At 39.3% G+C, this 22694-nt stretch overlaps 1 protein-coding gene across 10 annotated transcripts in view; it reads right to left on the bottom strand.

Annotated features, from left to right (window-relative positions):
• The window catches only part of KIF1B (kinesin family member 1B), a 149187-nt gene that overhangs the window by 83794 nt on the left and 42699 nt on the right, over nucleotides 1–22694 (bottom strand). For 5 of the 10 annotated variants that reach the window (XM_060088945.1, XM_060088944.1, XM_060088946.1 and 2 more), the window contains 9 exons: nucleotides 20313–20491; nucleotides 19631–19742; nucleotides 16193–16270; nucleotides 15274–15339; nucleotides 10297–10372; nucleotides 6021–6099; nucleotides 5099–5241; nucleotides 3982–4023; nucleotides 782–915 (listed from right to left, as the gene is read on the bottom strand). In XM_060088945.1, the coding sequence (XP_059944928.1) occupies nucleotides 782–915; nucleotides 3982–4023; nucleotides 5099–5241; nucleotides 6021–6099; nucleotides 10297–10372; nucleotides 15274–15339; nucleotides 16193–16270; nucleotides 19631–19742; nucleotides 20313–20491 (909 nt within the window). The remainder of the gene's footprint in view (nucleotides 1–781; nucleotides 916–3981; nucleotides 4024–5098; nucleotides 5242–6020; nucleotides 6100–10296; nucleotides 10373–15273; nucleotides 15340–16192; nucleotides 16271–19630; nucleotides 19743–20312; nucleotides 20492–22694) is intronic. The other 5 variants (XM_060088947.1, XM_060088948.1, XM_060088950.1 and 2 more) reach the window with 1 other exon arrangement.

Raw genomic sequence — 22694 nt, 5'->3', positions numbered from 1 at the left:
TGTTGTTGTCACGGTGGTTTCATGGATGGCACCACAGGTGACAACGGTCTGCTCTCACTGTAGTCACCAAGGGGGAAGGAAGAACCTATGAGTCAGAAGGCTTTGCTGCTCCTAACGTTCGTATTCATGGAGAGAGACAGAAAGTACCTGACAGAGTCAGCAACAGGCTGAGAAAGCCAAGCTGGGTGCCCCGGCGGGTGACCGGCACACGCAGGACTCAAGTGCGCGCACCAGCACTAGGATCCGGGAGCCCATATGCACCAGCACAGGAGGGGGCGGCCCTTCCACAGCAGTGCTCACAGGGCTTTCTGTGAACTTCTAGAAAATATCATTTCACGTGTCTCTGAATAAACCTGGTACAGCTACTCAAATGTGCAAACTTTCTTTTGATTATACATTTTACTAACAGAAGCAGGGGCCTATACGGAATTCCATCTTCAAAATAAACCAAATGTTTAATTCGCTTCCAGTGAAATTTCTAACTAAACAATTTCACTGTGACTTATAAACTACCTCAGAATTAATGGACATATCTACTTATCAGTTACTTTGCCTGGCCAACTTACAATCTGCCTATGCATCCCTCCCCCCATCCCTGCCCGGCCATGTCAGACTCAAGTATTCTGGTGAAAATTATCTTACAAAGCAGCAATTTCAGGACACCTCTGAGAGTTAGAAAGTTCTTCCATATGCTGAACCAGAATCTCGGTGATTTTTAGTCCTAACTCTGCCTTGTGGAGCTACACAGAATACCTTTCACTGAATCTGAGTTACTACTTACCTTTAGACGTTCGATGGCTTCCTCTCCTCCAGGCGTAGACATGATTCTCTCCTGAATACTGGTCACAGATGTTATGCCCACCTGACTATTGAGTGAGCAGGAAGATGGAGATGAAGTAAGGGACCCCATGGATGCTGTGGAAAAATTGCCAGGACGTTGATTCTCAGAGGCTAGCAAGTACCTATGCTTATTGTTCTGAAAATCTTTCAGATCTGGGAGACAGAAAGAAGGGAAGGCAGAAAAAGTAGAAAAGAGGGGAAGGAGCAGGAGAAGAAAAAAGACAGGAAGGAACACCAGTGTAAGAAAGGACAGCATTAAAGCAGCAAGACCAAGACAAGTTATGATACAAAGACAAGTTATAATTGTTCTAGATGGCAGTTCTAAAACATGTCTACCTTTAATACTGGTATTTTAGAAGTTAAGAACCGCTTCTGAATTTGGAAACTAAAAAATTCTAATGTGGGTTAACATTGTATCTGTTAGGGGGTAACCAGAGCCTCAAAGGATACAGCTCAGGCTCTCCCCCTAAACAGCCATGCTACATTCCTGTATTCCTTCTATGGCTCCAAATCTATAACGTCTTAGGTTTATACTACTCTTAAATCCTGTTAGTTTGTAACAGTAAGGGAAAAAAGATGATCATTTATTTATCAATATCAATATATATCAGTCCGGCCCAGTATGTTATGTCATTCAGCAAAAATCCCCAAGAAAATGTTACATTGAACAAAAATCTGAGTGCTCAGTAGTGTTCTTTGCATGCTAAAAAGGATTTTTAAAATATGCCTTTTAAAAAAAGGAGAGGTAATCGTAGCAATTACAGGGATCTTGTATAAGTCCTGGTTAAGAACATAGGGCTGACTACCTCAACAGTGATGAACAATTAGCAAACTGTTGAATTTGGTGTAGCTTACATTCGTCTATTAGAGCAAGCAAAAATTAAGGCTGATTATCTGCTAATTTAAGTAAGGCTCTCACTCTGCCTAACCGAATGACCATGAGTCATTGGGGAGCTGAGCTCCTAGTATGGAATGTAAGTTTTAGGGACATACTTTCATTTGCTAAGGTCTTTAATTGAGCTCTAAGTTTTGCTTTTAAACTTAGTTTTGGTAAAAAGAGCCACAAACAACAAATTCATTAATTTGCTATTTGTACTTTTCTTCATTAGTCATCTTTCTCAAATAGGCACCAGAGGAAATCCACAGGTATTGGTGCATTCCTATTTTTAAATTAGCTCTTTTTTTTTTTTTTTTTTTTTGCGGTACGCGGGCCTCTCACTATTGTGGCCTCTCCCGCTGCGGAGCACAGGCTCCGGACGCGCAGGCTCAGCGGCCATGGCTCACGGGCCCAGCCGCTCCGCGGCATGTGGGATCTTCCCGGACCAGGGCACAAACCCATGTCCCCTGCATCAGGAGGTGGACTCTCAACCACTGTGCCACCAGGGAAGCCCTAGCTCATTTTTAAATGTAAGAAAATCGACATTGCTCAAAGTTCATATCAAAACTAAATAAGTTTTCCTTAAAAGATATAATATGAATCAACACGAAGAGTCAGAAGAAACATTATTAGCTCTTTCTGCGTCTACCCATGTGAATTTAATCAAAGCCAGTTCTTGAAGTCCCTTAAAACCAGCGGTTGCTTCAAGACAGTTTGAAAACCACCATCTGCAAATATAGAACACAGGAAAACAAGCAAGTTTTAAAAGGGGGGTAGGAACTGGAGCAAAAAAGTTAGCCATCAGGTGATGGCAGCAAGGTGGGAAAGAATAGGATGGATGGAGTTTAGAAGGTCCAAGTGACACGTGCAAGCCCTAAAAGGCTTAAGGGTAGTGACTGAAACAGAAACTCAGAAGTAGTCAAGGCTGCTTTCCTGCACAGATACAGAATTAAAACTTAGTCATGCATAGCTTTTTGGGAGATTCCACAACTGCTCAGAAAAGAGGGAGGCAGCAAGCTGGCAGCAGCAGCACCTGGAGCACAAGAGCAAGAACAAAGGGGGTCTTTCCCACACCAGTATCAGTTGGCTTTGGAAATCTCAGACAGAGCTGTTCCAGTCCAAGAGTCACTCTGGATTAGGATGTTATAGTGCCTTCAAGGCTTAACCTCATCACAGCAGCCAGGGCTGCCTTTGGTTTCTCCTATGTATTTCCTCACTGTCTGCCAAGTCTTGTTACATGCCCTCCTGTAGAAGTAAACAAATCAATAAAATCTAAAACTCAACCCACCAAAATCAAGATTCTTCACTTATTCTAATAATTTCTTGATGAATTATCTTAAAAGGGTAAGAAATTACTTTCTTGCCAACATAATGACAGATATGCAGCGGGTAATGAGGTGTGATCCTTTATAAAATGTCCTCATTTCAAGCACACATTTTAGACACCCAAGTTTTTTAAAATTTAATTTGTAATTCATGAAAAAGGGAAAAAAATGTTTACCTAACCATCAAGTAAGCGGAGGCCCAAGATATGGAGGAAATCAACTTAGCATAAGCACAGGTGAGTGCTAATCCAACATTCACAAAGCTACTCAGTCATGGAGATTTGGCCAACTAGAAGTGATTGTTTTCAATTATATATACACTAAGGCTCAGAATTATACAGCTAATTTAAAAGGATTTTCCTAATAAATAATCAGGACCTGAAGGATCAAGAGGCCAAAAAAGGCGTAATATGATTAAAAACAAGGGCTCTGCGATACACTACCCAGTCTGACCACAAAGAAACCACGGGATCTCATTTAGTGGCAAACTACCCACTCCAGGCAGCAGTGTCCTCCTTGGCAAAATGGAGCTTTGTCAGAGTCACTGACAGGACTAAAGAGATAATATATTCAAGGTACCTAGAACAGGTCCTGGCACATTATAAACACTCAAAACATGTGAGCCGCTGTCATCACTATCATCATCGTGTATGACTCTGGATTCAATTTAATCACATTTAAGTGGAAAAACTGAACAGTAGAAGCAGCAAGAGGTTTTTAAGCCTCTCGACTTTATTCAAGCCACAAAGTGAAATTCAGCAAAACTTGCTTTGCTAATGGAAAAGGGCAAAAATAGGAACATTTCTGAATCTACAGTATGCTCTGTCTGGGATTTCCCTGTTAGGATGGCTGGCATGCAAAGCTCATTTTAAGGCTGATCCAGCAGAGGCAGATTAGCCAGTCAGAGTGCTGGAAACACCCAGTACATGAAATACACACATTTGCCTCCACTTCCAGAGTAATCATCGATCAATGGATCAGCTGAAGGTAAGCAAGAGGGAAAATACAAAAAGGGTCAAAGTTCAGGTTCAGCAATGACAGAGGGAACAGAGCGGTATTTGGCATTTGGGAAGGTGGAAAAATTGACACTTAGAATAATATATTATCATTTTACAAACTGTATGTATTCATTTAAACTCAGGTGCTAATCAGTAAGAAGGACTAAACTAGAAGAGGCCTTGAAAATCTTATTAGAATTGTAAACACTATAATATTAATCTGACACTCAAAAAATAAAAATATGCTTTATTAAATAAACTCATATACTATTCTACCTGAATGATCTAGTTAACTCACTTAGGAGAACTTCTGATTAGACATTATGTAGGCAGATCACTGAGGTTAAAAAAGATTCAATTTAAGACAACATTGTAAGACTCTCTGGAAGTCTAATTCTTGAACTTGACAGGAATTGGCTATTTTCCCTTTCATAAGTTCATAAGGAGTGAGTTGGGGGGCATTCAATCATTTTGTAGGGGGCAACCACTCAAAGGTAAATCTTATCTGAAAGTTGACTGGAATGGTGGATTTCTTACATATATATCACTACCACGTTAATCTAGAGAAACCCATAACACAAAAACAAAAATTTTAAGTAACAGTTTTATGAAGTGGTTAATTTCTCAGTGAGAATAAACTTAACATTCCAAATAAACTTCACTGCTGATCTAAAACAGAAATCTAATAAAAATACCAACAATGATATATTACGTTTTAAGAAGTAATTTCATGAGTTCAAACGGATAAGCTGGTACACGGTACATAAAGGAATTCTAAGATCATTTTCAATGAGTTTTCTTTTTCTTTTTTCTTTTTGGCCACAGGTCTTGCGCGATCTGTCCCCCAACCAGGGATTAAACCGGGCCATGGCAGTGAAAGCCCCAAATCCTAACCACTAAGCCACCAGGGAACTACTCTCAGTGGGCTTTTTAAGAAGTTAAGAAGAAACAAAAAAACTCTTGCTTTACTATCTAGCTGCCTCAAGTTCCTTAACTCTAAGTTTGAGAGCCCTCGAGAGGAAAGGAAGAGATTTGGTGCTGATCCTTAATTCACTTACTATCGATAATATCTCCCAACCCCTGAGCACGAAGAAGGTCCTTCAGCCGTGTCACCTCTTCCTTTAACTCACGAACCAGTTTGGCATTGGGGTCCTCATTGATAACCGCATTGCATTTAATTTGTTTTGCACGATCTGCATATCTAGATCCAAAAAGAAAACACATTTTTGCCATTCCTCAAATGCTCTACTTCTCATAAGTAACATACCATCATTTCTAAATCAAACAGCTTGAATATTTACACATTTTATGAGCCCTAATGATAATACATTTGTAGAAAGCTTTACAGTAAGTACCTTATAAAGATGAGGAAAAAGGCTCCAATGAATTTAAGTGATTTCCCCAAGATCACAAGGGAAATAAATATCAGAGAGAGGACTCAAAACTAATTTATTAGACCATATAGTGTTTCTTCCATTATATCAAAAATGTCTTTAATGAGACAAGAGTTGAAAGTTCCAGATTAAAGTAATGGAACCTATTCATATATAAAACTACCCTACAAGTAAACATTCTGTCAGTAATTTTTAAAATATTACATGTACTCATAACTCTGTTACTTTTTATGATGTGAGCATTTCTATAATGACAAACATGAGAAGGGGACACTTCATTTTATAGAAATAAATATTGTAAGAAATTTCTACTATTATCTAAAAGTTATCCAAAAATCTCACCAGAGCAAATTTAATATCTTTCCTATGAAAAAGTTCCTGCCTTTCTCAATGAAACTGAAAACTATAAACAGGTAAACTCTATTATAATAAAAATCATTTCCCCCCATGTTTCCCCTGTTATGAGAGTGATGGATCATTGCTTACTCAAGCAACTACCCACATAGCATATGAAAATCCATGGTGTAACAAGATGACTTATGGTAGCACTGTGTTCTGTTTAGCTATTGAAATCAAACTGGAGTACCTCAGAGTGCTCAAAGTTTCATCATAGTTGATATCTGCTGGGCTCAGAGCAGCAACCATTGCAGTCCGAGAATTGCCACCTAAAAAGATGAATCATAATTATCTCAAACCATACTCATTTTAGGAAAAATTTCATTGAATGTGTCAAATCAGACAGCACAATCTCAGATCCCAAGATTTAATCAACAGATTTCTGGACTGCCCCCACGCCAGGCACTGTTATATGCACATCTTAGTGTCTGGATGTACTGTGTCCAGTTTCCCTCTTCCCACTCCCATTAAGATCTCAGACACTCCACCAAGGCCATTCTTAGTGATGTCAAAGTCACTGGCAACATGGTCAGCACAACAGGCCATTCTCAGCCGCTCCTTCTATCAGCAACATGTGACACAGCTAATCACTACCTCCTTCTCATTAAGAATGAGGGAGGGCCTCCCTGGTGGCGCAGTGGTTAAGAGTCTGCCTGCCGATGCAGGGGATACGGGTTCGTGCCCCGGTCTGGGAGGATCCCATATGCCGCGGAGCGGCTGGGCCCGTGAGCCATGGCCGCTGGGCCTGCGCATCCGGAGCCTGTGCTCCGCAACGGGAGAGGCCACAACAGTGAGAGGCCCACATACCGCAAAAAGAAAAAAAAAAAAAAAGAATGAGGGAAAGGGGCTACAGGAACAGTGAATGAAGGGCAAAAAGGCCGGAAAACATCAACAAAGAGGAGTAAGGGTTGGTAATATTTAATTATGTGCATCAAAGGAGCATGGGGTTTTCAAAAAGGAAGAAGGAACAACAGTTTGAAGCAGATGCATGTGGTCAGATAAACAACTACTTCACAGTTCATGTCCTGAAGTAAACGAGATTTGGGAGCAAACCCTGACTTAAAGGTGAGCAAATCCAGGGAAGTAGCCAAGATGGCAGAGCAGGAAGACCCTGAGCTCCCTCCTCCCACAGGCACACCAAAATTACAACTGTTTACAGAGCAGCTACTGATGAGAAAAAATGGAAGACTAGCAGAAAAGACCTTCTGCAACTAAGGAAGGAATCACGAGACAGGCAGGAGGGGTAGAGATGTGGGATAGTTAAGACCCACAGCCCTGGGGGGGCGACCCACAAATGGGAGGATAATTACAATTGCAGAGGTTCTCCCCAAAGAGCAAGGGGCCTGAGCCCCCCATCAGGCTACTGCACCAGGAAGATGAGCCCCCAGAACGTTTGGCTTTGAAGCCCAGCAGGGCTTACTTTTGGGAGAGCCAGAAGGCTGTGGAAAACAGAGACTCCACGCTTAAAGGGCACACACAGAGTCCCACCCGCTCCAGGACCCAGGGCAGAAGCAGTAATCTGAAAGGAGCCTGGGTCAGACCCACATGCTGATCTTGGAGGACAAGAGGCAGAAGTGCACCCTGGGGACACAGACACAGGCAGCAGCCAATTTTGGGAGCTCGTTCTATCACAAGGACACTGGTACGGGCAAGTCCCACTTTGGAGTTCTCCCTCTAGCTTATTAGTGCTAGGACTGGCCCTGCCCACCAGCAGGTCTGCTGCCTTAAGACCCGCAGAACCCACAGCCACTCCGGGACCCAGCCCTGTCTACCAGAGGGCCCAAGACCCTGCCCCGCACACCAGCGCACTGGCACTAGCCCCAGGGACCCTGGGACCCAGCTCCACCCACCAGTGGGCCAGCACCAGCCCCAGAATCCCCTGGGCCCCAACCCTGCCCACCAGCAGGCCAACACCAGCTTTAAGACCCTCAGGTCCCTGCAGCCAGAGACCTGGGAACCCAGCTCTATCCATCAGTGAGCTGACACTAGCCCCGGGATGCCCTGGGCTCCAGTCCCACCTGCCACCAGGCCGATACCAGCTCTGAGACACCTTGGACCCTTCAGCCAGCTGCCCCAGGATCCAGCCTCACTCACCAGCATGCCAACACCAGCTTTAGGACACTCCAGGCTCTGCAGCCAGCCCTGTCAGGAACTGGCCCTACCCACCAGCAGATCGACAACAGATCCAGGACCCCCAGCCCTGTAACCACCCACTCCAGAACCCAGCCCCACCCACCAATGTTTGGCAGCCTCCACACAAGGCAGGGCCTGGAAACCAACTGGACCAGGGGTCAGCCACGCCTACCAGACTTCCCACAGTAGTCAGCCTGCCACAAGAGAAGGACCCACGCAGCCCAAATAGGAGGCACCCCTAGAGCATATAGCTCTGGCGACCAGAAGGAAGTGCATTGCTCGAATGCATAGGACGTCTCCTACAAAAGGCCACTTCTCCAAGGTCGGGACACATAACCAACCTACCAGATACACAAATAAAAACAGCAAATTAGGCAAAATGAGGCAACAGAGAAATATGTTCAAAACAAAGGAACAAGATAAAACCCCAGAAGAACTAAGTGGAAACAGGCAATCTACCCAACAGGGAGTTCAAGGTAATGATTGTAAAGATGTTCAAAGGACTCGGGAGAAGACTGAATCAACAGAGTGAGAAGTCAGAAGTTTTTAACAAGAGTTAGAAAATATAAAGAAGAACCAGAAAAAGATGAAGAATACGATAACTGAAATGACAAATACACTAGAAGGAATCAACAGTAGATAAGATGATACAGAGGAATGGATCAGTGAGCTGGAAGATGGAATAGTGGAAATTACTAAAGCTGAACAGAAAAAAGAATAAAAAGAAATGAGGACAGTTTAAGAGACCTCTGGTACAACATCAAGTATATTAACATGACATGACAGGGGCTGCACGAGGAAAAGAGGGAGAGAACATATTTGAAGATATTAATAGATGAAAACTTCCCTAACCTGGGAAAGGAAAAAGACATCCAGGTCCAGGAAACACAGAGAGTCTCAAACAGGATCAACCCAGAGAGGACCACTCCAAGACACATTATAATTAAAATGGCAAAAATTAAAGATAAAGAGAGAATGTTAAAAGCAGCAAGGGAAAAGCAACAAGTTACTACAAGGGAACTCCCATAAGGCTATCAGCTGACTTTTCAGCAGAAACTCTCCAGAATGGAGTGGCATGATACATTTTAAATGATGAAAAGGAAAAACCTGTAACCAATAATACTCTACCTGGCAAGGCTTTCATTCAGATTTGACGGAGGTATCAAAAGCTTTACAGATAAGCAAAAGCTAAAGGAGTTCAGCACCACCAAACCAGTTTTACAAGAAATGTTAAAAGGACTTCTCTAAGTAAAAAAGAAAAGGCCACAACTAAAAACATGAAAACTACAAAAGGAAAAATCTCATTGGTAAAGCCAAATATACAGTAAAGGTAGTAAAGTCATGTATAAAGCAAGTAGGAAGGTTAACAGATAAAAGTAGTAAAATCATCTATACCCTCAGTAAGTAATTAAGGGATACACAAATTAAGAGATGTAAAATATGATGCCAAAACATTAAACGTGGGGCAGGGGGGATGTGCAGTAAAAAGGCTGAGTTGTTAAAATGCATGAACTTACGAGATCAGTAATTTACAATAATCCATATATATAGATTGCTATGTACAGTGTGGGAAATACAGTCAATAACTACAATAATATCTTTGCATGATAATATATCATAACTAGACTTGTGTGATGATCAGTTTGAAATGTATAGAAATACCAAATCACTACTTTGTATAATAGGAACTAACATAGTGCTGTAGGTCAACTATACTTCAAAAACAAATAAACAAACAAACTCACAGAAAAAGAGATCAGATTTGTGGTTACCAGAGGCAAGGGGTAGGGCGGAGGGGAAATTAGATGAAGGTGGTCCAAAGGCACAAACTTTCAGTTATAAGATAAATAAGTACTAGGAATGTAATGTACAACTTGATAAATATTATTAACACTGCACTATGTTATAAATGAAAGTTAAGAGAGTAAATCCTAAGAGTTCTCATCACAAGAAAAATTTTTTTCTATCTCTTTAATTTGCTTAATCTATATGAGATGATGGATGTTCACTAAACTTACTGTGATAATCATTTCATGATGTATGTAAGTCAAATCATTATGCTGTATGCCTTAAACTTATACAGTGCTGTATGTCAATTATATCTCAATAAAACCAGTAGGAAAAAAAAACAAAAAAATTAAATTAAATTAAATTAAGGTGAGCAGCAAATCCAACCAGCTTGAATCAAGAGAAAAAATGAAAAAAGGAAAGAGCACTTAAGTTAGCAATAGAGATTTTTCTTCTCAAAAAACAGACATACAGGACAATTAACCACAAAACATAATCAGTAAACAGCTTTAAAAAGATCCATACACTGGGGTGGATCAACATACCTAGATTTTCTCGAAGGAGCCAAGTAAGTACAGAATCTCTGTACGGAATAAAATCAGTTTTCTTCTTCTTCTTACTCTATTAAACAGAAAGAAATGGGCTTAGCCTCTCTTAGCGTTGTTAGAGAGGAATAATTCACACAAAAGGCAAACCAGTCTAAAATTCCCAAGTAAATTAAATTACAGTAGGATGTCATCACTCCTAAAATTTAACACTCACAGCTTCAGTTCTTCACAATACCCAAAGCTCATCCAATAAATAATTTTTTTATATTTTATTTTGAAAAATTTACAACATACACAGCAGTTTGGAGAGTAGCATAATGAGCTACCACATATCCATCATGCAGCTCCAACCATTATCAATTTTTTGCCAATCACTTTTCAATTATCACTCAAACACTTTTCTATATTTTTTCTTCCTGAACCATTTTGGAGGAAACTGCAGACCCCATGCCCTTTTATCCCTAACCACTTCAGCAGATAAGGACATTCTCTTACACAGTCACAGTTCAAGGACCAAATTCAGGAAATTTAACACCAATACAATACTATTATCTAATACCCTGTCTCGTGTAGGGCTCTAAAGCAAATCCAACATTCCACCTAAATATACTTCAGGTACATAACTCTAACAGAGGAGGACTTTATAAAAAAGAAAAAGTAACTATAAGACCATTCTCACACTTAGCAAAATTAACAGTAATTCCTTAATATCATCTAATACCCAATCCTCAAATAATAATTTTTACTTTTGCAGAGGGGCAAAGATGAATCCTGTGTGTTCCAGGTTGGATGTGTAGGAACAACTCATTTAGTTAATGAATTTACTTGGCCAACCACCAAATCAGCAAGTGGGATATTGCATATCTAGTAACTCTTGTATATTAATACACATTTGGTTTCTTTAAAAGGAAATTATGTTCAAAATAAATCCAACCATTAGAATTCAGACTCAAAGTGAAAAGGTCTAAGAAAGTGATGTCATTTGCTAATCTGGAGGTTTAAAAAGACTGCAAGAGGGCTTCCCTGGTGGTGCAGTGGTTGAGAGTCCGCCTGCCGATGCAGGGGACACGGGTTCGTGCCCCCGTCCGGGAAGATCCCACATGCCACGGAGCGGCTGGGCGTGTGAGCCGTGGCTGCTGAGCCTGCGCGTCCAGAGCCTGTGCTCCGCAACGGGAGAGGCCACAACAGTGAGAGGCCCGTGTACCGGAAAAAAAAAAAAAAAAAAAAAAAAAAAAAAAAAAAAAAAAGACTGCAAGATAAAGTTTCTATATTTATGAAGCGTTTACTTGTTTGCTGTACACCTGAAACTAATATAACATTGTAAATCAACTATACTCCAATAAAAATTAAAAAAAAAAAAAACAGTTTACTTGTACTGCTCTCTCCATGTCCCTTCTCATTATCACAGGATAAAGCAAAAAGCACCAACGCAAAGCCAGTGCTGAAATGGAGGAAATTACATCCTCTGAAAGTAAAAAACAATGCAAACGCTTTGTGTATAATAGCTACTCCAATATCTGCTGGCTGAGTACTATGTCGTGACAATTTAAGAAGCTACTAAGGGGACCTAGAGGGATGGGAAAGGGAGGGTGGGAGGGAGAGGCAAGAGGGAGGGGATATGGGGATATATGTACACATATAGCTGATTCACTTTGTTATACAGCAGAAACTAACACAACATTGTAAAGCAATTATACTCCAGTAAAGACGTTAAAAAAAAAAAAAAAAAGAAGCTACTAAAGGGAAAGCCAGAGTTCACTGATCAACATTTCCCCAGTAATAGGCAGTTTTATAATCCATTCCTGGTATAATCTGAGGTTACATTAAACTAAGGATGATCTACTTCGTGCTAAAGCATGGGTATTCAGAAAAATAGTACTAAGTAGCTGACTCTGGTGTGTTGAGGAGGAAATGAAGTAGGCAAGTTGGCACTTGAATTCCATCTCATCATATACGTCCCCTACATCTCATCCCACTCCACCCACAGACATACGTTCCACCAATTACAAAGTCATTTTCCACAGCAGGTTCTATTTCTAAATTACACAGACCTTTAGCGAGAATTAACCGTCTCAGTCATTCACAGCCGAGTGCGACTTTCATTCCACTATAAAATTCTTGGGGCCTGAAACCTCAGTTTATCCCTTCCGTTCCCCACTGCAGCTAAACACTCCACTTTGCCTGTGGTTAGTACTGAAAATGCTGCAAGATTTAAAGTATGCCAGTTACAGTGACTGCCAACAGTACTGTAAAAATAAGCAGTGTCAGATTCTGAAATGTTCTATTTTCACTTCTGTCAATTAGACTGAATTAAGAAGTAGTTAAATGAAGAAGCATAAATAGAACTTCAATCTTTTCCACTTGAAAATACCACAGAACTTTAGCCATTTCTTCTCTATTTGCTCTCATACAAATTAATCTCCTGTTCTCACATCCATAATGTTTCCAAAATAAGTGTTTCAGTATTTACATAAAAAGCTTTACTTAGATCATTAACCTCTCTAAAAAGAAATACTATTAAGTATGGATGGTAATAATCCCGTTTCTCCCCTCAGCGGAAATAATAATACATCTTAATTCACCAAAACTCATGCTTGTTACATAAAAACTAAAATTTATTTCTGATCTGTTACAGTTTATGACACAGATACAAAGTACTAAACTGGGTTTTATAAAACTGATTTTAAAAAAATCATTTGCGGGCTTCCCTGGTGGTGCAGTGGTTGAGAGTCTGCCTGCCGATGCAGGGGACACGGGTTCGTGACCCGGTCCGGGAAGATCCCACATGCCGTGGAGCGGCTGGGCCCGTGAGCCATGGCCGCTGAGCCTGCGCGTCCGGAGCCTGTGCTCCGCAACGGGGGAGGCCACAACAGTGAGAGGCCCGTGTACCACAAAAAAAAAAAAAAATCATTTGCAAAATTTTGTGGCATACAGCAGTGTGGGAAATACATAGAAAACTAGGACTCTTCTTCTGGTTGATATGGATGTTAACAGATAAGCAAATGGACAAGTTAGAGTAATCACTAAATTTTAAGTCTTCATTGTTCTGGGACCCAGATTAGATATGTGAAGAATATCCACACATGTATAATATCAAATAAGAGAGAGATATCTTAATCTAAGGCAGCTTTACAAAAATAAAAAACAGAAAACAGGGGCTTCTGGTGGCGCAGTGGTTACGAATCCGCCTGCCAATGCAGGGGACACGGGTTCGAGGCATGGCCAGGGAGGAACCCACATGCCACGGAGCAACTAAGCCCGTGCACCACAACTACTGAGCCTGCGCTCTAGAGCCCACGAGTCACAACTACTGAAGCCCGTGCACCTAGAGCCCGTGCTCTGCAACAAGAGAAGCCACTGCAATGAGAAGCCTGCGCACTGCAACGAAGAATAGCCCCCGCTCGCCGCAGCTAGAGAAAGCCCGCGCGAAGCAATGAAGACCCAACGCAACCAAAAAAAAAAAAAAAAAAATTAAAAAAAACAGAAAAAGAGCATTATGTTTTATTAATATTTTTGTAGAAGTAGAGAATATACAAATCTATACATTTAAAAATATTTCAGTGCAGACACTGCCTCTATCCCTGATGTTACTCTGTGATTCAGAACAAACTGTTAAAGTGCTCTATTATTTACGCTAAAGAGTAGTAATAAATTTTAGAATATCTGTGTAGAATTTAAGGAAAACAAAAATCTATTGTATCTGGATTAATAAGGATGCAAATAATGTGTTTTGTAGATACAGTTAGAAATTTAACTTTTTCCAGAGCCTTCACTTTATGTATAATCAAACAGTAGAAAAAAAATTTTTAATGATTAAATAATCCATGACTTTCCATGGTAGGAAACAAGATAATACAAAGAGGTTTTAAAAATATATACCAATAATATCAAGAAGCCAGCTATGTTTTAGAATGGTACCCATAAGAAGTTTCTTTGATTGCTCTTTAAGAGGTTTATAGGCAACTTCTTCAAGTGACAATCTTATAGATCGCTAGGAGAAGCACCATAAGATAACACAATATAGAAGCATCCTCAAATTTCTCTCTTGTTCCCTTATTCATTCTCCAAAGCACATCATGTTCCCTAAATTAATTTTGGTGTGTAGTCTCATGATTCATGGTCACCCTAAACAGCAATTCTAAATTCCAGGGCTAGAAAATCAAAAAGTCTTTTGAAGGTCCCATTCCTACTTAGGCCTCCATATATCCTGTTGAGGATTTAAAATCATCACAACTGATTATACAGCTAGTTCATTTCTACCAAGCCCCACCATACCTTGCTGGTGCAGTTATCCTACAGATGAAAGCATTTAAAAGAGAATGAAAACACAGGATAAGTCTCCAAATAGAAAATACTTTGTTTAAATTTTAAGTCATAAATTGAATATGACTTCTCAGAGACAAGCAAGAAAACATTTAATTCTGTACTGTAAAGCATACAGTACCTAGTAGTTCCTTAGCTTCTAACCTAAATAATGAAGCCCCTTATACAAAAATTGTTTCAGCTTTAGTGTTCCACAGCTAAGGAATAAGAAAAATAAAACTATTTTAAAAAGTATATTATTGGCCCACAGATCAACAGCATTCACCAAGGCAAATTGCTCAAAATACTATAAAATGTACAGTATCCTATTTAGAAAGATCATATAAAAAAGAATATGTAATAAATGCTACACTTGGTTTTTATAAGAGATATAAAATAAGGCTCAAATAGTCAAACCTTAGGTCTTTGCAAAGACCTAGTTTTAATTCTAGCCTTTACAGATCTACATTTACTTTCATTCTCCTTAATCACTTTTATTTTCAGTACAAAGTCAAAGTGTGTTATACCCAGCATCTTATCTGAAAAGCTTTAAAAGGAGAAAGGCAAGATTATATAAAAGGACCAAGAGAACATCCTTCATAAGCCACCATAAAATATCGCCAAGTACATGTGTTGAACAGATTTTCTCATGCAATGAAGTATAACACTTACCACCTCTGCCAAGGCTGAAATGACTTTACCCAGAGTTGTAAGAGACTTATTAATATTTGCTCCTTCCTGAAATCAACACCAAACATAAAAGAATTATGATAATTTCTACTATTGCCACATCATATATAACACATAAAATACAATTAACCATATGCTAGCATTATTTGTTTATTTATGACCACAAGTTCTAAAAACCTCCTTTAACCCTCAATCTTTACTCCTCTCCACTTGTTGACATGCCAAGACCACATGCCTAACCCACAGTCCCGAAGTATCGTCAAGATGTCTGTGCTCCAAAAACTTACAGATGCAGCCTTCTTCCGACAACTCAATGACATGAAATTTCTCCTCCTGTTAAGCATATCTCTAGAAAACTCCATGCTTGTTCTCACATCTAGATCTTGTGTATTCTTTTCCCATTACTGTCCCTTACTTCCATCTAACCAAATTCTGACTGTTCCTCAAAATACAATTCAATTTTCACCTTGACCATGAAGTTCACCTTAACTATTATCATGTAACATATCTTTGCATTGAAGTTACAGATCAGAAGACAGAAAATTTTTTCTGTAAAAGGTTTTGTGGGCCATGTGGTCTCTGCTGCAACTTCTCAACCCTATCACTATAGCACAAAAGCAGCCACAGACAATACACAAATAGATGTAGCTGTGTCCCAATAAAATTTTATTTACAAAAACAGGCAGTGGGCCGGATTTGGCCTACTGGCCATAGTTTGCTGACCTGTGTTATAGAACTTTTTTTTTTTGGCCGTGCTGCACGGCTTACGGGATCTTAGTTCCCCGAACAGGGACTGAACCCACGCCCTCAGCAGTGAAAGCAAGGAGTCCTAACCACTGGACCACCAGGGAATTCCCAAAGAACATTTATGACTAGGCTATTTGTTTGGTAAGATAAATACCTTTAATCGAGTCCCTTTGGCACCAGTTGAATCAGCTCGTTCACTTCCCGCTAGATCCACCAAGCTGATTTTACTGACCTGGTAAAGAACAATAACACTGGGGCAATTAAAAAATAAGCAAGGTAGAAGTAGAAAACATTTAGAGGCAAGAAATTAAAAGATTAAGTCATAGAGAACACTAAAAATATTAATTAGACCTCTTATACGTGGCATAAGAAGACAAACATACTGTAGTCAATTTAAAGAGCATGCAAAAAAACTTCATATCAATTATCTTGGTTTAAAAGAAGTAATTTTAGGATAAACATTTTAAAATGATGTCATAAAAATGTATAAAACTCATTAACCCATTAAATGGCATATTAAAAATGAAGCTTCTAACAACTGGAACTCTCACACACTGCTAATGGGAATGTAAAATTTTACAATCGCTTTTGAAAGCAGTTTGGCAAATTCTTAAGAAACTAAAAACAACAATAAACACGGTACACCTACCGTAAGACTCAACCATCCTACTCCTAGGTATTTTTTGTTATTGTTTTTTATTCTTTTTTTTTTTTTAATTCTTTTTTTTTTTTTTTTTTTTGGCCACACCGTGTGGCATACAGGATCTTAGTTCGTCGACCAGGGATTGAACCCGCACGCCCTGCAGTAGAAGCATGGATTCTTAACCACTGGACCACCAGGGAAGTCCCCTACTCCTAGGTATTTACCAAGAGAAACAAAAAACAAGTATGCCCACAAAGACCTGTATACAAATGTTCATGGCATCTTCATCTGTAATGATCAAAAACTGTTCATTTAAATGACCATCAACAGATGAAGTAATGTACAAACTGTGATCTATCTATACAATGGAATACTGATCAGCAATGAAAATGAGTGAACTATGGATACACACAACAATACAGATGAATCTCTAAATCTTTATGCTAAGCTGAAAGAAGCTGGCAGAAAATAGTACGTACTATATGATTCTATTTATACAAAATTCTGGAAAGTGTTAACTAATCTATAGTGACAGAAATCAAATCAGGGATTGCCTGAGGATGACAGTGGAAGAGATTACGAAGGGGCATAAGGCAACTTTTGGGAGTAATAGAAATTTGCATTATCTGAATTGTGGTACTGGTTTTACAGGTGTACAGGTAGTCCCCCCTTATCCGCCGTTTCACTTTCCACAGTTTCAATTACCCATGGTCAACTGCAGTCATTAAATATTAAATGGAAAATTCCAGAAATGAACATTTCATAGGTTTTAAATTGTGTGTCATTCTAAGCAGCATGATGAAATCTCACTCTATCCTGGTCCATGCCTGGGATGTGATCATCCCTTTGTCCAGCATATCCCACTCCTTAGTCACTTAGCAGCTGGCTCAGTTATCAGACCAATTGTTGTGGTATCACAGTGCTGGTGTTCAAGTGACCCTTATTTTACTTAATAATGGCCCCAAAGCGCAAGAGTAGTAATGCTGGTAATTCGGATATGCCAAAGAGAAGCCGTAAAGTGCTTCCTTTAAGTGTATGCTGAGGTTGCTAATATCTGCGGTAACAATGAATCTTCTATTCATGAAATTGTGAAGAGGGAAAAAGAAATTCATGCTAGTTTTGCTGTTGCACTTCAGGCTGCAAAAGTTATGGCCACAGTGTGTGATAACTGCTTAGTTAAGATGGAAAAGGTACTAAATTTGTACAATAAGATATTCTGAGAGTGAGAGAGACTACATTCACATATCAATATCACAGTATACTATTTTAATTGTTCTATTTTATTATTGTCATTAATCTCTTACTGTGCCTAATTTATAAATTAAACTTTATCCTAAATATAAATGTATGGGAAAAAAACAGTATATATAAGGTTTTGATACTATCTGCAGTTTCAGGCATTCACTGCGGGTCTTGGAATGTTATCTCCGGCAGATAAAGGGTGGGACTACTGTATACATATGTGATCCAATTTTATACTCTAAATATGTGTTGTTTGTTACACTTCAATAATACCTCAATAAAGTTGTTTAAAAATTTCTTTTAAAGCTTCAAGAAAGTTTACAGAAAAGTATCCAAAACAGATTATCAAGGAAGCTATGGTTATGGGTTAACGTCATTTTTTTTGTAGATTTAACATCAGGGAAGAAAAGAAAAAATGCTTTCACATAGCATGTTCCTTGGTGCCATTCAGACAAATACTGACTACTAAATGACATTAATATAGAACCTCTGGCTAGGAAATGTCAAGTTATTTGATCACCTATATGAAGAGTGTATTTTGAAAAATAATCTTCAGCTGAAATGAACAAACAAGTCACCAACTAAAAGCTGATTTTAGTTTTTAGTGATATCAGCATCACAAAGTACTCAGTTTATAAGGCAAGATCTTTTATAACAGCCAGGACAATAAATCTAACTTCAGATTTAAAAATCCATGGGCCTCCCTGGTGGCGCAGTGGTTGAGAGTCCGCCTGCCAATGCAGGGGATACGGGTTCGTGCCCCGGTCTGGGGGGATCCCATATGCCGCGGAGCGGCTGGGCCCATGAGCGATGGCCGCTGGGCCTGTGCGTCCGGAGCCTGTGCTCCGCAACGGGAGAGGCCGCAACGGTGAGAGGCCCGCGTACCACAAAAAAAAAAAAAAAAAAAAATCCAGCTGCATGCTACTTAGGAATGTAGGCAGAGTAGAAATCAACGTAAATCTATTATTAATAGTAATAACAATAAAATTAACATTTATTGAGTGGCTACTCTGTGCCAGACACTAGTAGATGCACTTACCCTATATTAATATTTACTCCTCTTCACCAATCCTACGAGGTTAGAGAAACTGAGGCACAAAGGCTAACTTGCCCAACATAACACTGCAGAAAAATGGCAGAGCTAAGATCTAAAGCAAGCAGTTTAATCCCGAAGTCTACTATATTTAACCAACCACTGTAGAAAATGAGAAACTAACAAGCACAGGTATTTGACGAACATCAGAAATGCTGTGCAGTTATTTTTTCCCCAAGAATAAAATACATCTTGTCTGCTTAATTGTTTGCTTAAACAGTTTAATTCCACAGTAACATTATCAGAGCTCAAAAAAGTAAAATACACATACCAGAGAAGTTAACAAGATAATTAAGAGATTCTAGTCAAGAAGAAAAGGAAGGATCTTCTTCCCCACAGAACTGCTTAACTCTACTGCATAGAGCAGTTTTTGAAACTCAAAAGTCTTGGATTGTTTTTTCTTAACCTTATTTTCTATCTTGCAATTTCACTCAAGAACCCATGCTCAAAACTGGTTTAGAGTGGAATGAAAATGACTAGTGGAAAGTATAAAATACCTTTCATTAAGTAAAAGGGCAACTTTCTTCCCTTCCACAAAATCAGAAGGTAGCAGGAGGGACTTCTGAAAATCCCCATTCCACACAACTCAAGCCCAGACACTGAAGTTCTCCTACCTTCTCAGTGGAAAGGTTGGTTTCAGTATCATGTTTCTTCTGGGTGAAAACAATGGTAAACACAGCGTGGGAACGGCTACTTGTTTCATTCATGTTGGTAGCTGCCACTGTCCTAAAACAACATAAATGTGACCACATGAAAATGGAATCCTTAGATGAATGTTAAAATGACAGTAGCCTTCAAATTATAAGCATAACAATCACAAGTGACAGCTTTAAACTTATTCAGATTACAAGATTGTCACTTATACAAAATTGCTCTCAATATACCTTATCTGTCAACTTATCAAGTTACCTGCCAACTCCAAAGGCACCCCATCAGAATCATTCTTCATACTCCAGCTATACCTTTAGAAACCACCAAGGCATTTGATTTTTATTCTTTATTAGGTGCTCAGTTATTCTGGAATCAATTACTACCATAGGCATGTGATAACCAACATTTTACCACAATTTGATGAAAACCTAATAGTAAAATGTAAAGTTCTAACGTGCATTGTTTGGATGAGAAGGATACCAAATATGTTGAGGACGCTGCTTCTCTAGCATAGCTAGAGGATCAGAGGACTCCACAGTGAAAGCAACTTTCCTAGTTATAAATGTGGTCTCAAATCCTTAACCAGGAACAAAAGGCCTCAAAATGTACCAAAGACCTCAGTCATCAGTCTATTTACTACCATACCTGGCTTTGTTCCCGGCATCCATGAGGTCAGCAATGTCTGTGTAGGAAGTTACTGCCAACTTTGACAGATCCTCCACATATGGGCCAAGAAGTGGATGTTCACGCACACGCAAGTTACCCTTGTTTTTTGGATTCAGCAAGTCTCGTACTCTTTCACAGTAAATTTCCATGTAGCTCACCTAGGAACATATTATTAAAGTGATTTAGAGGACCTGGAAAAAGAAATCCTATACATTAAAAAGATTTTAAAATCTTTTCACCTTTTATTAAAAGCTCTACAATTAGAGATCAGTAACCTTTACAACGTGAAATACCAATTCCAGTCCCTTTTATTCTATTACCAGTAACATAGATATAACTGAGTAGGTTAGAACCAGCCTTCTGACTTCCTCAGGAAAGAAAAGGGGGTAAACAGGCTCTCTCAGCACACAATAGCTGCTACTTGTCGTAGGCAGAAAAAATATCATTTTTAGTAGTAACTTATCAGTTATTAGTGTTTTGGGTTTTTTTAATGCATGCTGTTGTCAATAATTGGGGATTACAATGAGGTTATTCCAAAAGCTTGGAAACAAGATTTCTATTAGTGTTAAAACCAAGGAACAACATCAATATTCCAGAGCAGGGAAGACAAAAAGATCTGCGACTCATACTTTAAGTCTGGCCACATTGTGACCAAACATATATCTATCAGAAGGGGTAAGCGTTGGTGAGTGTGGAACCTGATTGTTTGGGAAGGGGAAGCCACAGACAGTGCACTTCAGGAACTCTTGTCCCATCAGCAAGAACATTCCTATCATGGAAAGGGATGTATTAGGCTATCATTTCTTCATCTGAAGCAACTGAACATTTAATTTGTCTAATCAACTCCTCTCCAATTCCATACTCACCAAAAAAAACAACAGGGTTCCAGTAGAGGTCTGCCCACAGGAGGATAATATACCAGTCTTGCTAATGTGAGTGTTCTGGTCAGGGTAATATTTATTCCTCATGGGAAAGTAACAAACCAACATGGTGGTTTCCTAACATCAGTCAGATGAGCTTCATTCAAGAGTCTGGCTTTGAAGGATCTATAAGATCAGACTTCTAAGCAACCAAGGCTCTGAAGTGGGAAAAATTCACCACAGTAAGCCTCATCACAATGCTTCCCTAGGAATAAAACACTTCTGTGTCACCGAGTTGTTCAAGCATACAATGTAACTCCTGCATTCTTCAAGTTTAAATTTCTAGAGAAACATTTTCAGAATATCTGAAATAAAACTGTATCTCCATTCCATTCTCTTTCAGTCTGCTCTGACTATATTTATACTGTATTTTAAAATCAGTTTTAAAATACTGAAAACCCTCAAAAGATAACTGATCTATTACAAGAATAAAAAAACAGGACAACAAATATTCTTTCTTAAAGCAGGTTATCCTAGATGAGAAATTGAAATGGCAACTTTAATCATTCTCGTGTACTTAAAACTTGTACATACAATCCTGAATCCCAGGAAGATATTATATTTTCTTGGAAAACTTGCTGTCCCTTTTCACACAGGCATGGTACTAAGAGGACCCAAATAACCTGAGTACGGTTGATGTGCTCCGTTACTTATTCTCTAATATGCAAATCCATCTAAAGACATCACTACTTCTGAACTAACCATCATAGACCCCACTTGGCAAATTCAATTCCCTGAGCACCATTAGCTTCCAGTCACTTTATAGGCACTTGGCATACATCAGTAAATAAAGATCCCTGCCCTAATGAGCTTATGATTCTAAAAGGGATACTGAAAATAAACAACAAACATAAAAAATAAGTAAAATATTATAAAGTAGGTTAGAAGTGATGAATACTATAAAAAAAAAAAAAAAGAACAGAGCAAGAGAGGTCAGGAGTGCTGGGGTAGAGGGCAAGTTGCAAAATTAAATAAGGTGGTCATGGCAAGCCTCATTGAGAGGGTATGATTTGAGCAAAAGACTTGGAGGTGAAAACTTAGTCAAAAAGATACTGGGACTTCCCTGGTGGCAAAGACTCTGAAATCCCAATGCAGGGGAACCGGGTTCAATCCCTGGTCAGGGAACGAGATCCCATACGCATGCCACAACTAAGAGTTTGCATGCCACAGCTAAGGACCTGCTTGCCGAAACTAAGGAGTCTGCCTGCTGCAACTAAGACCCGGCACAACTAAATAAATAAATATTAAAAGGAAAAAAAAGAAAGAAAAAGACATCCAGGAAAGAAAATTTCAGGCCAAAAGAAATGTAAATGAAAAGGCACTGAGGTAGGAATGTTCCTGGTGTATTCCAGAAACAGCAAAAAAAAAAAAAAAAAAAAAAGAAAAAAAAGAAAACAATAAGGCCAGTGTGGCTGCAGCCGAGTAAATAAGGGAGAGAGGC

Source organism: Mesoplodon densirostris, chromosome 2 (assembly GCF_025265405.1).
Source record: "Mesoplodon densirostris isolate mMesDen1 chromosome 2, mMesDen1 primary haplotype, whole genome shotgun sequence".
NCBI classification, from domain to species: Eukaryota; Metazoa; Chordata; class Mammalia; order Artiodactyla; family Ziphiidae; genus Mesoplodon; species Mesoplodon densirostris.
Note: the sequence above shows the minus strand (reverse complement) of the source record. Positions and strands in the feature narration are given on the sequence as shown.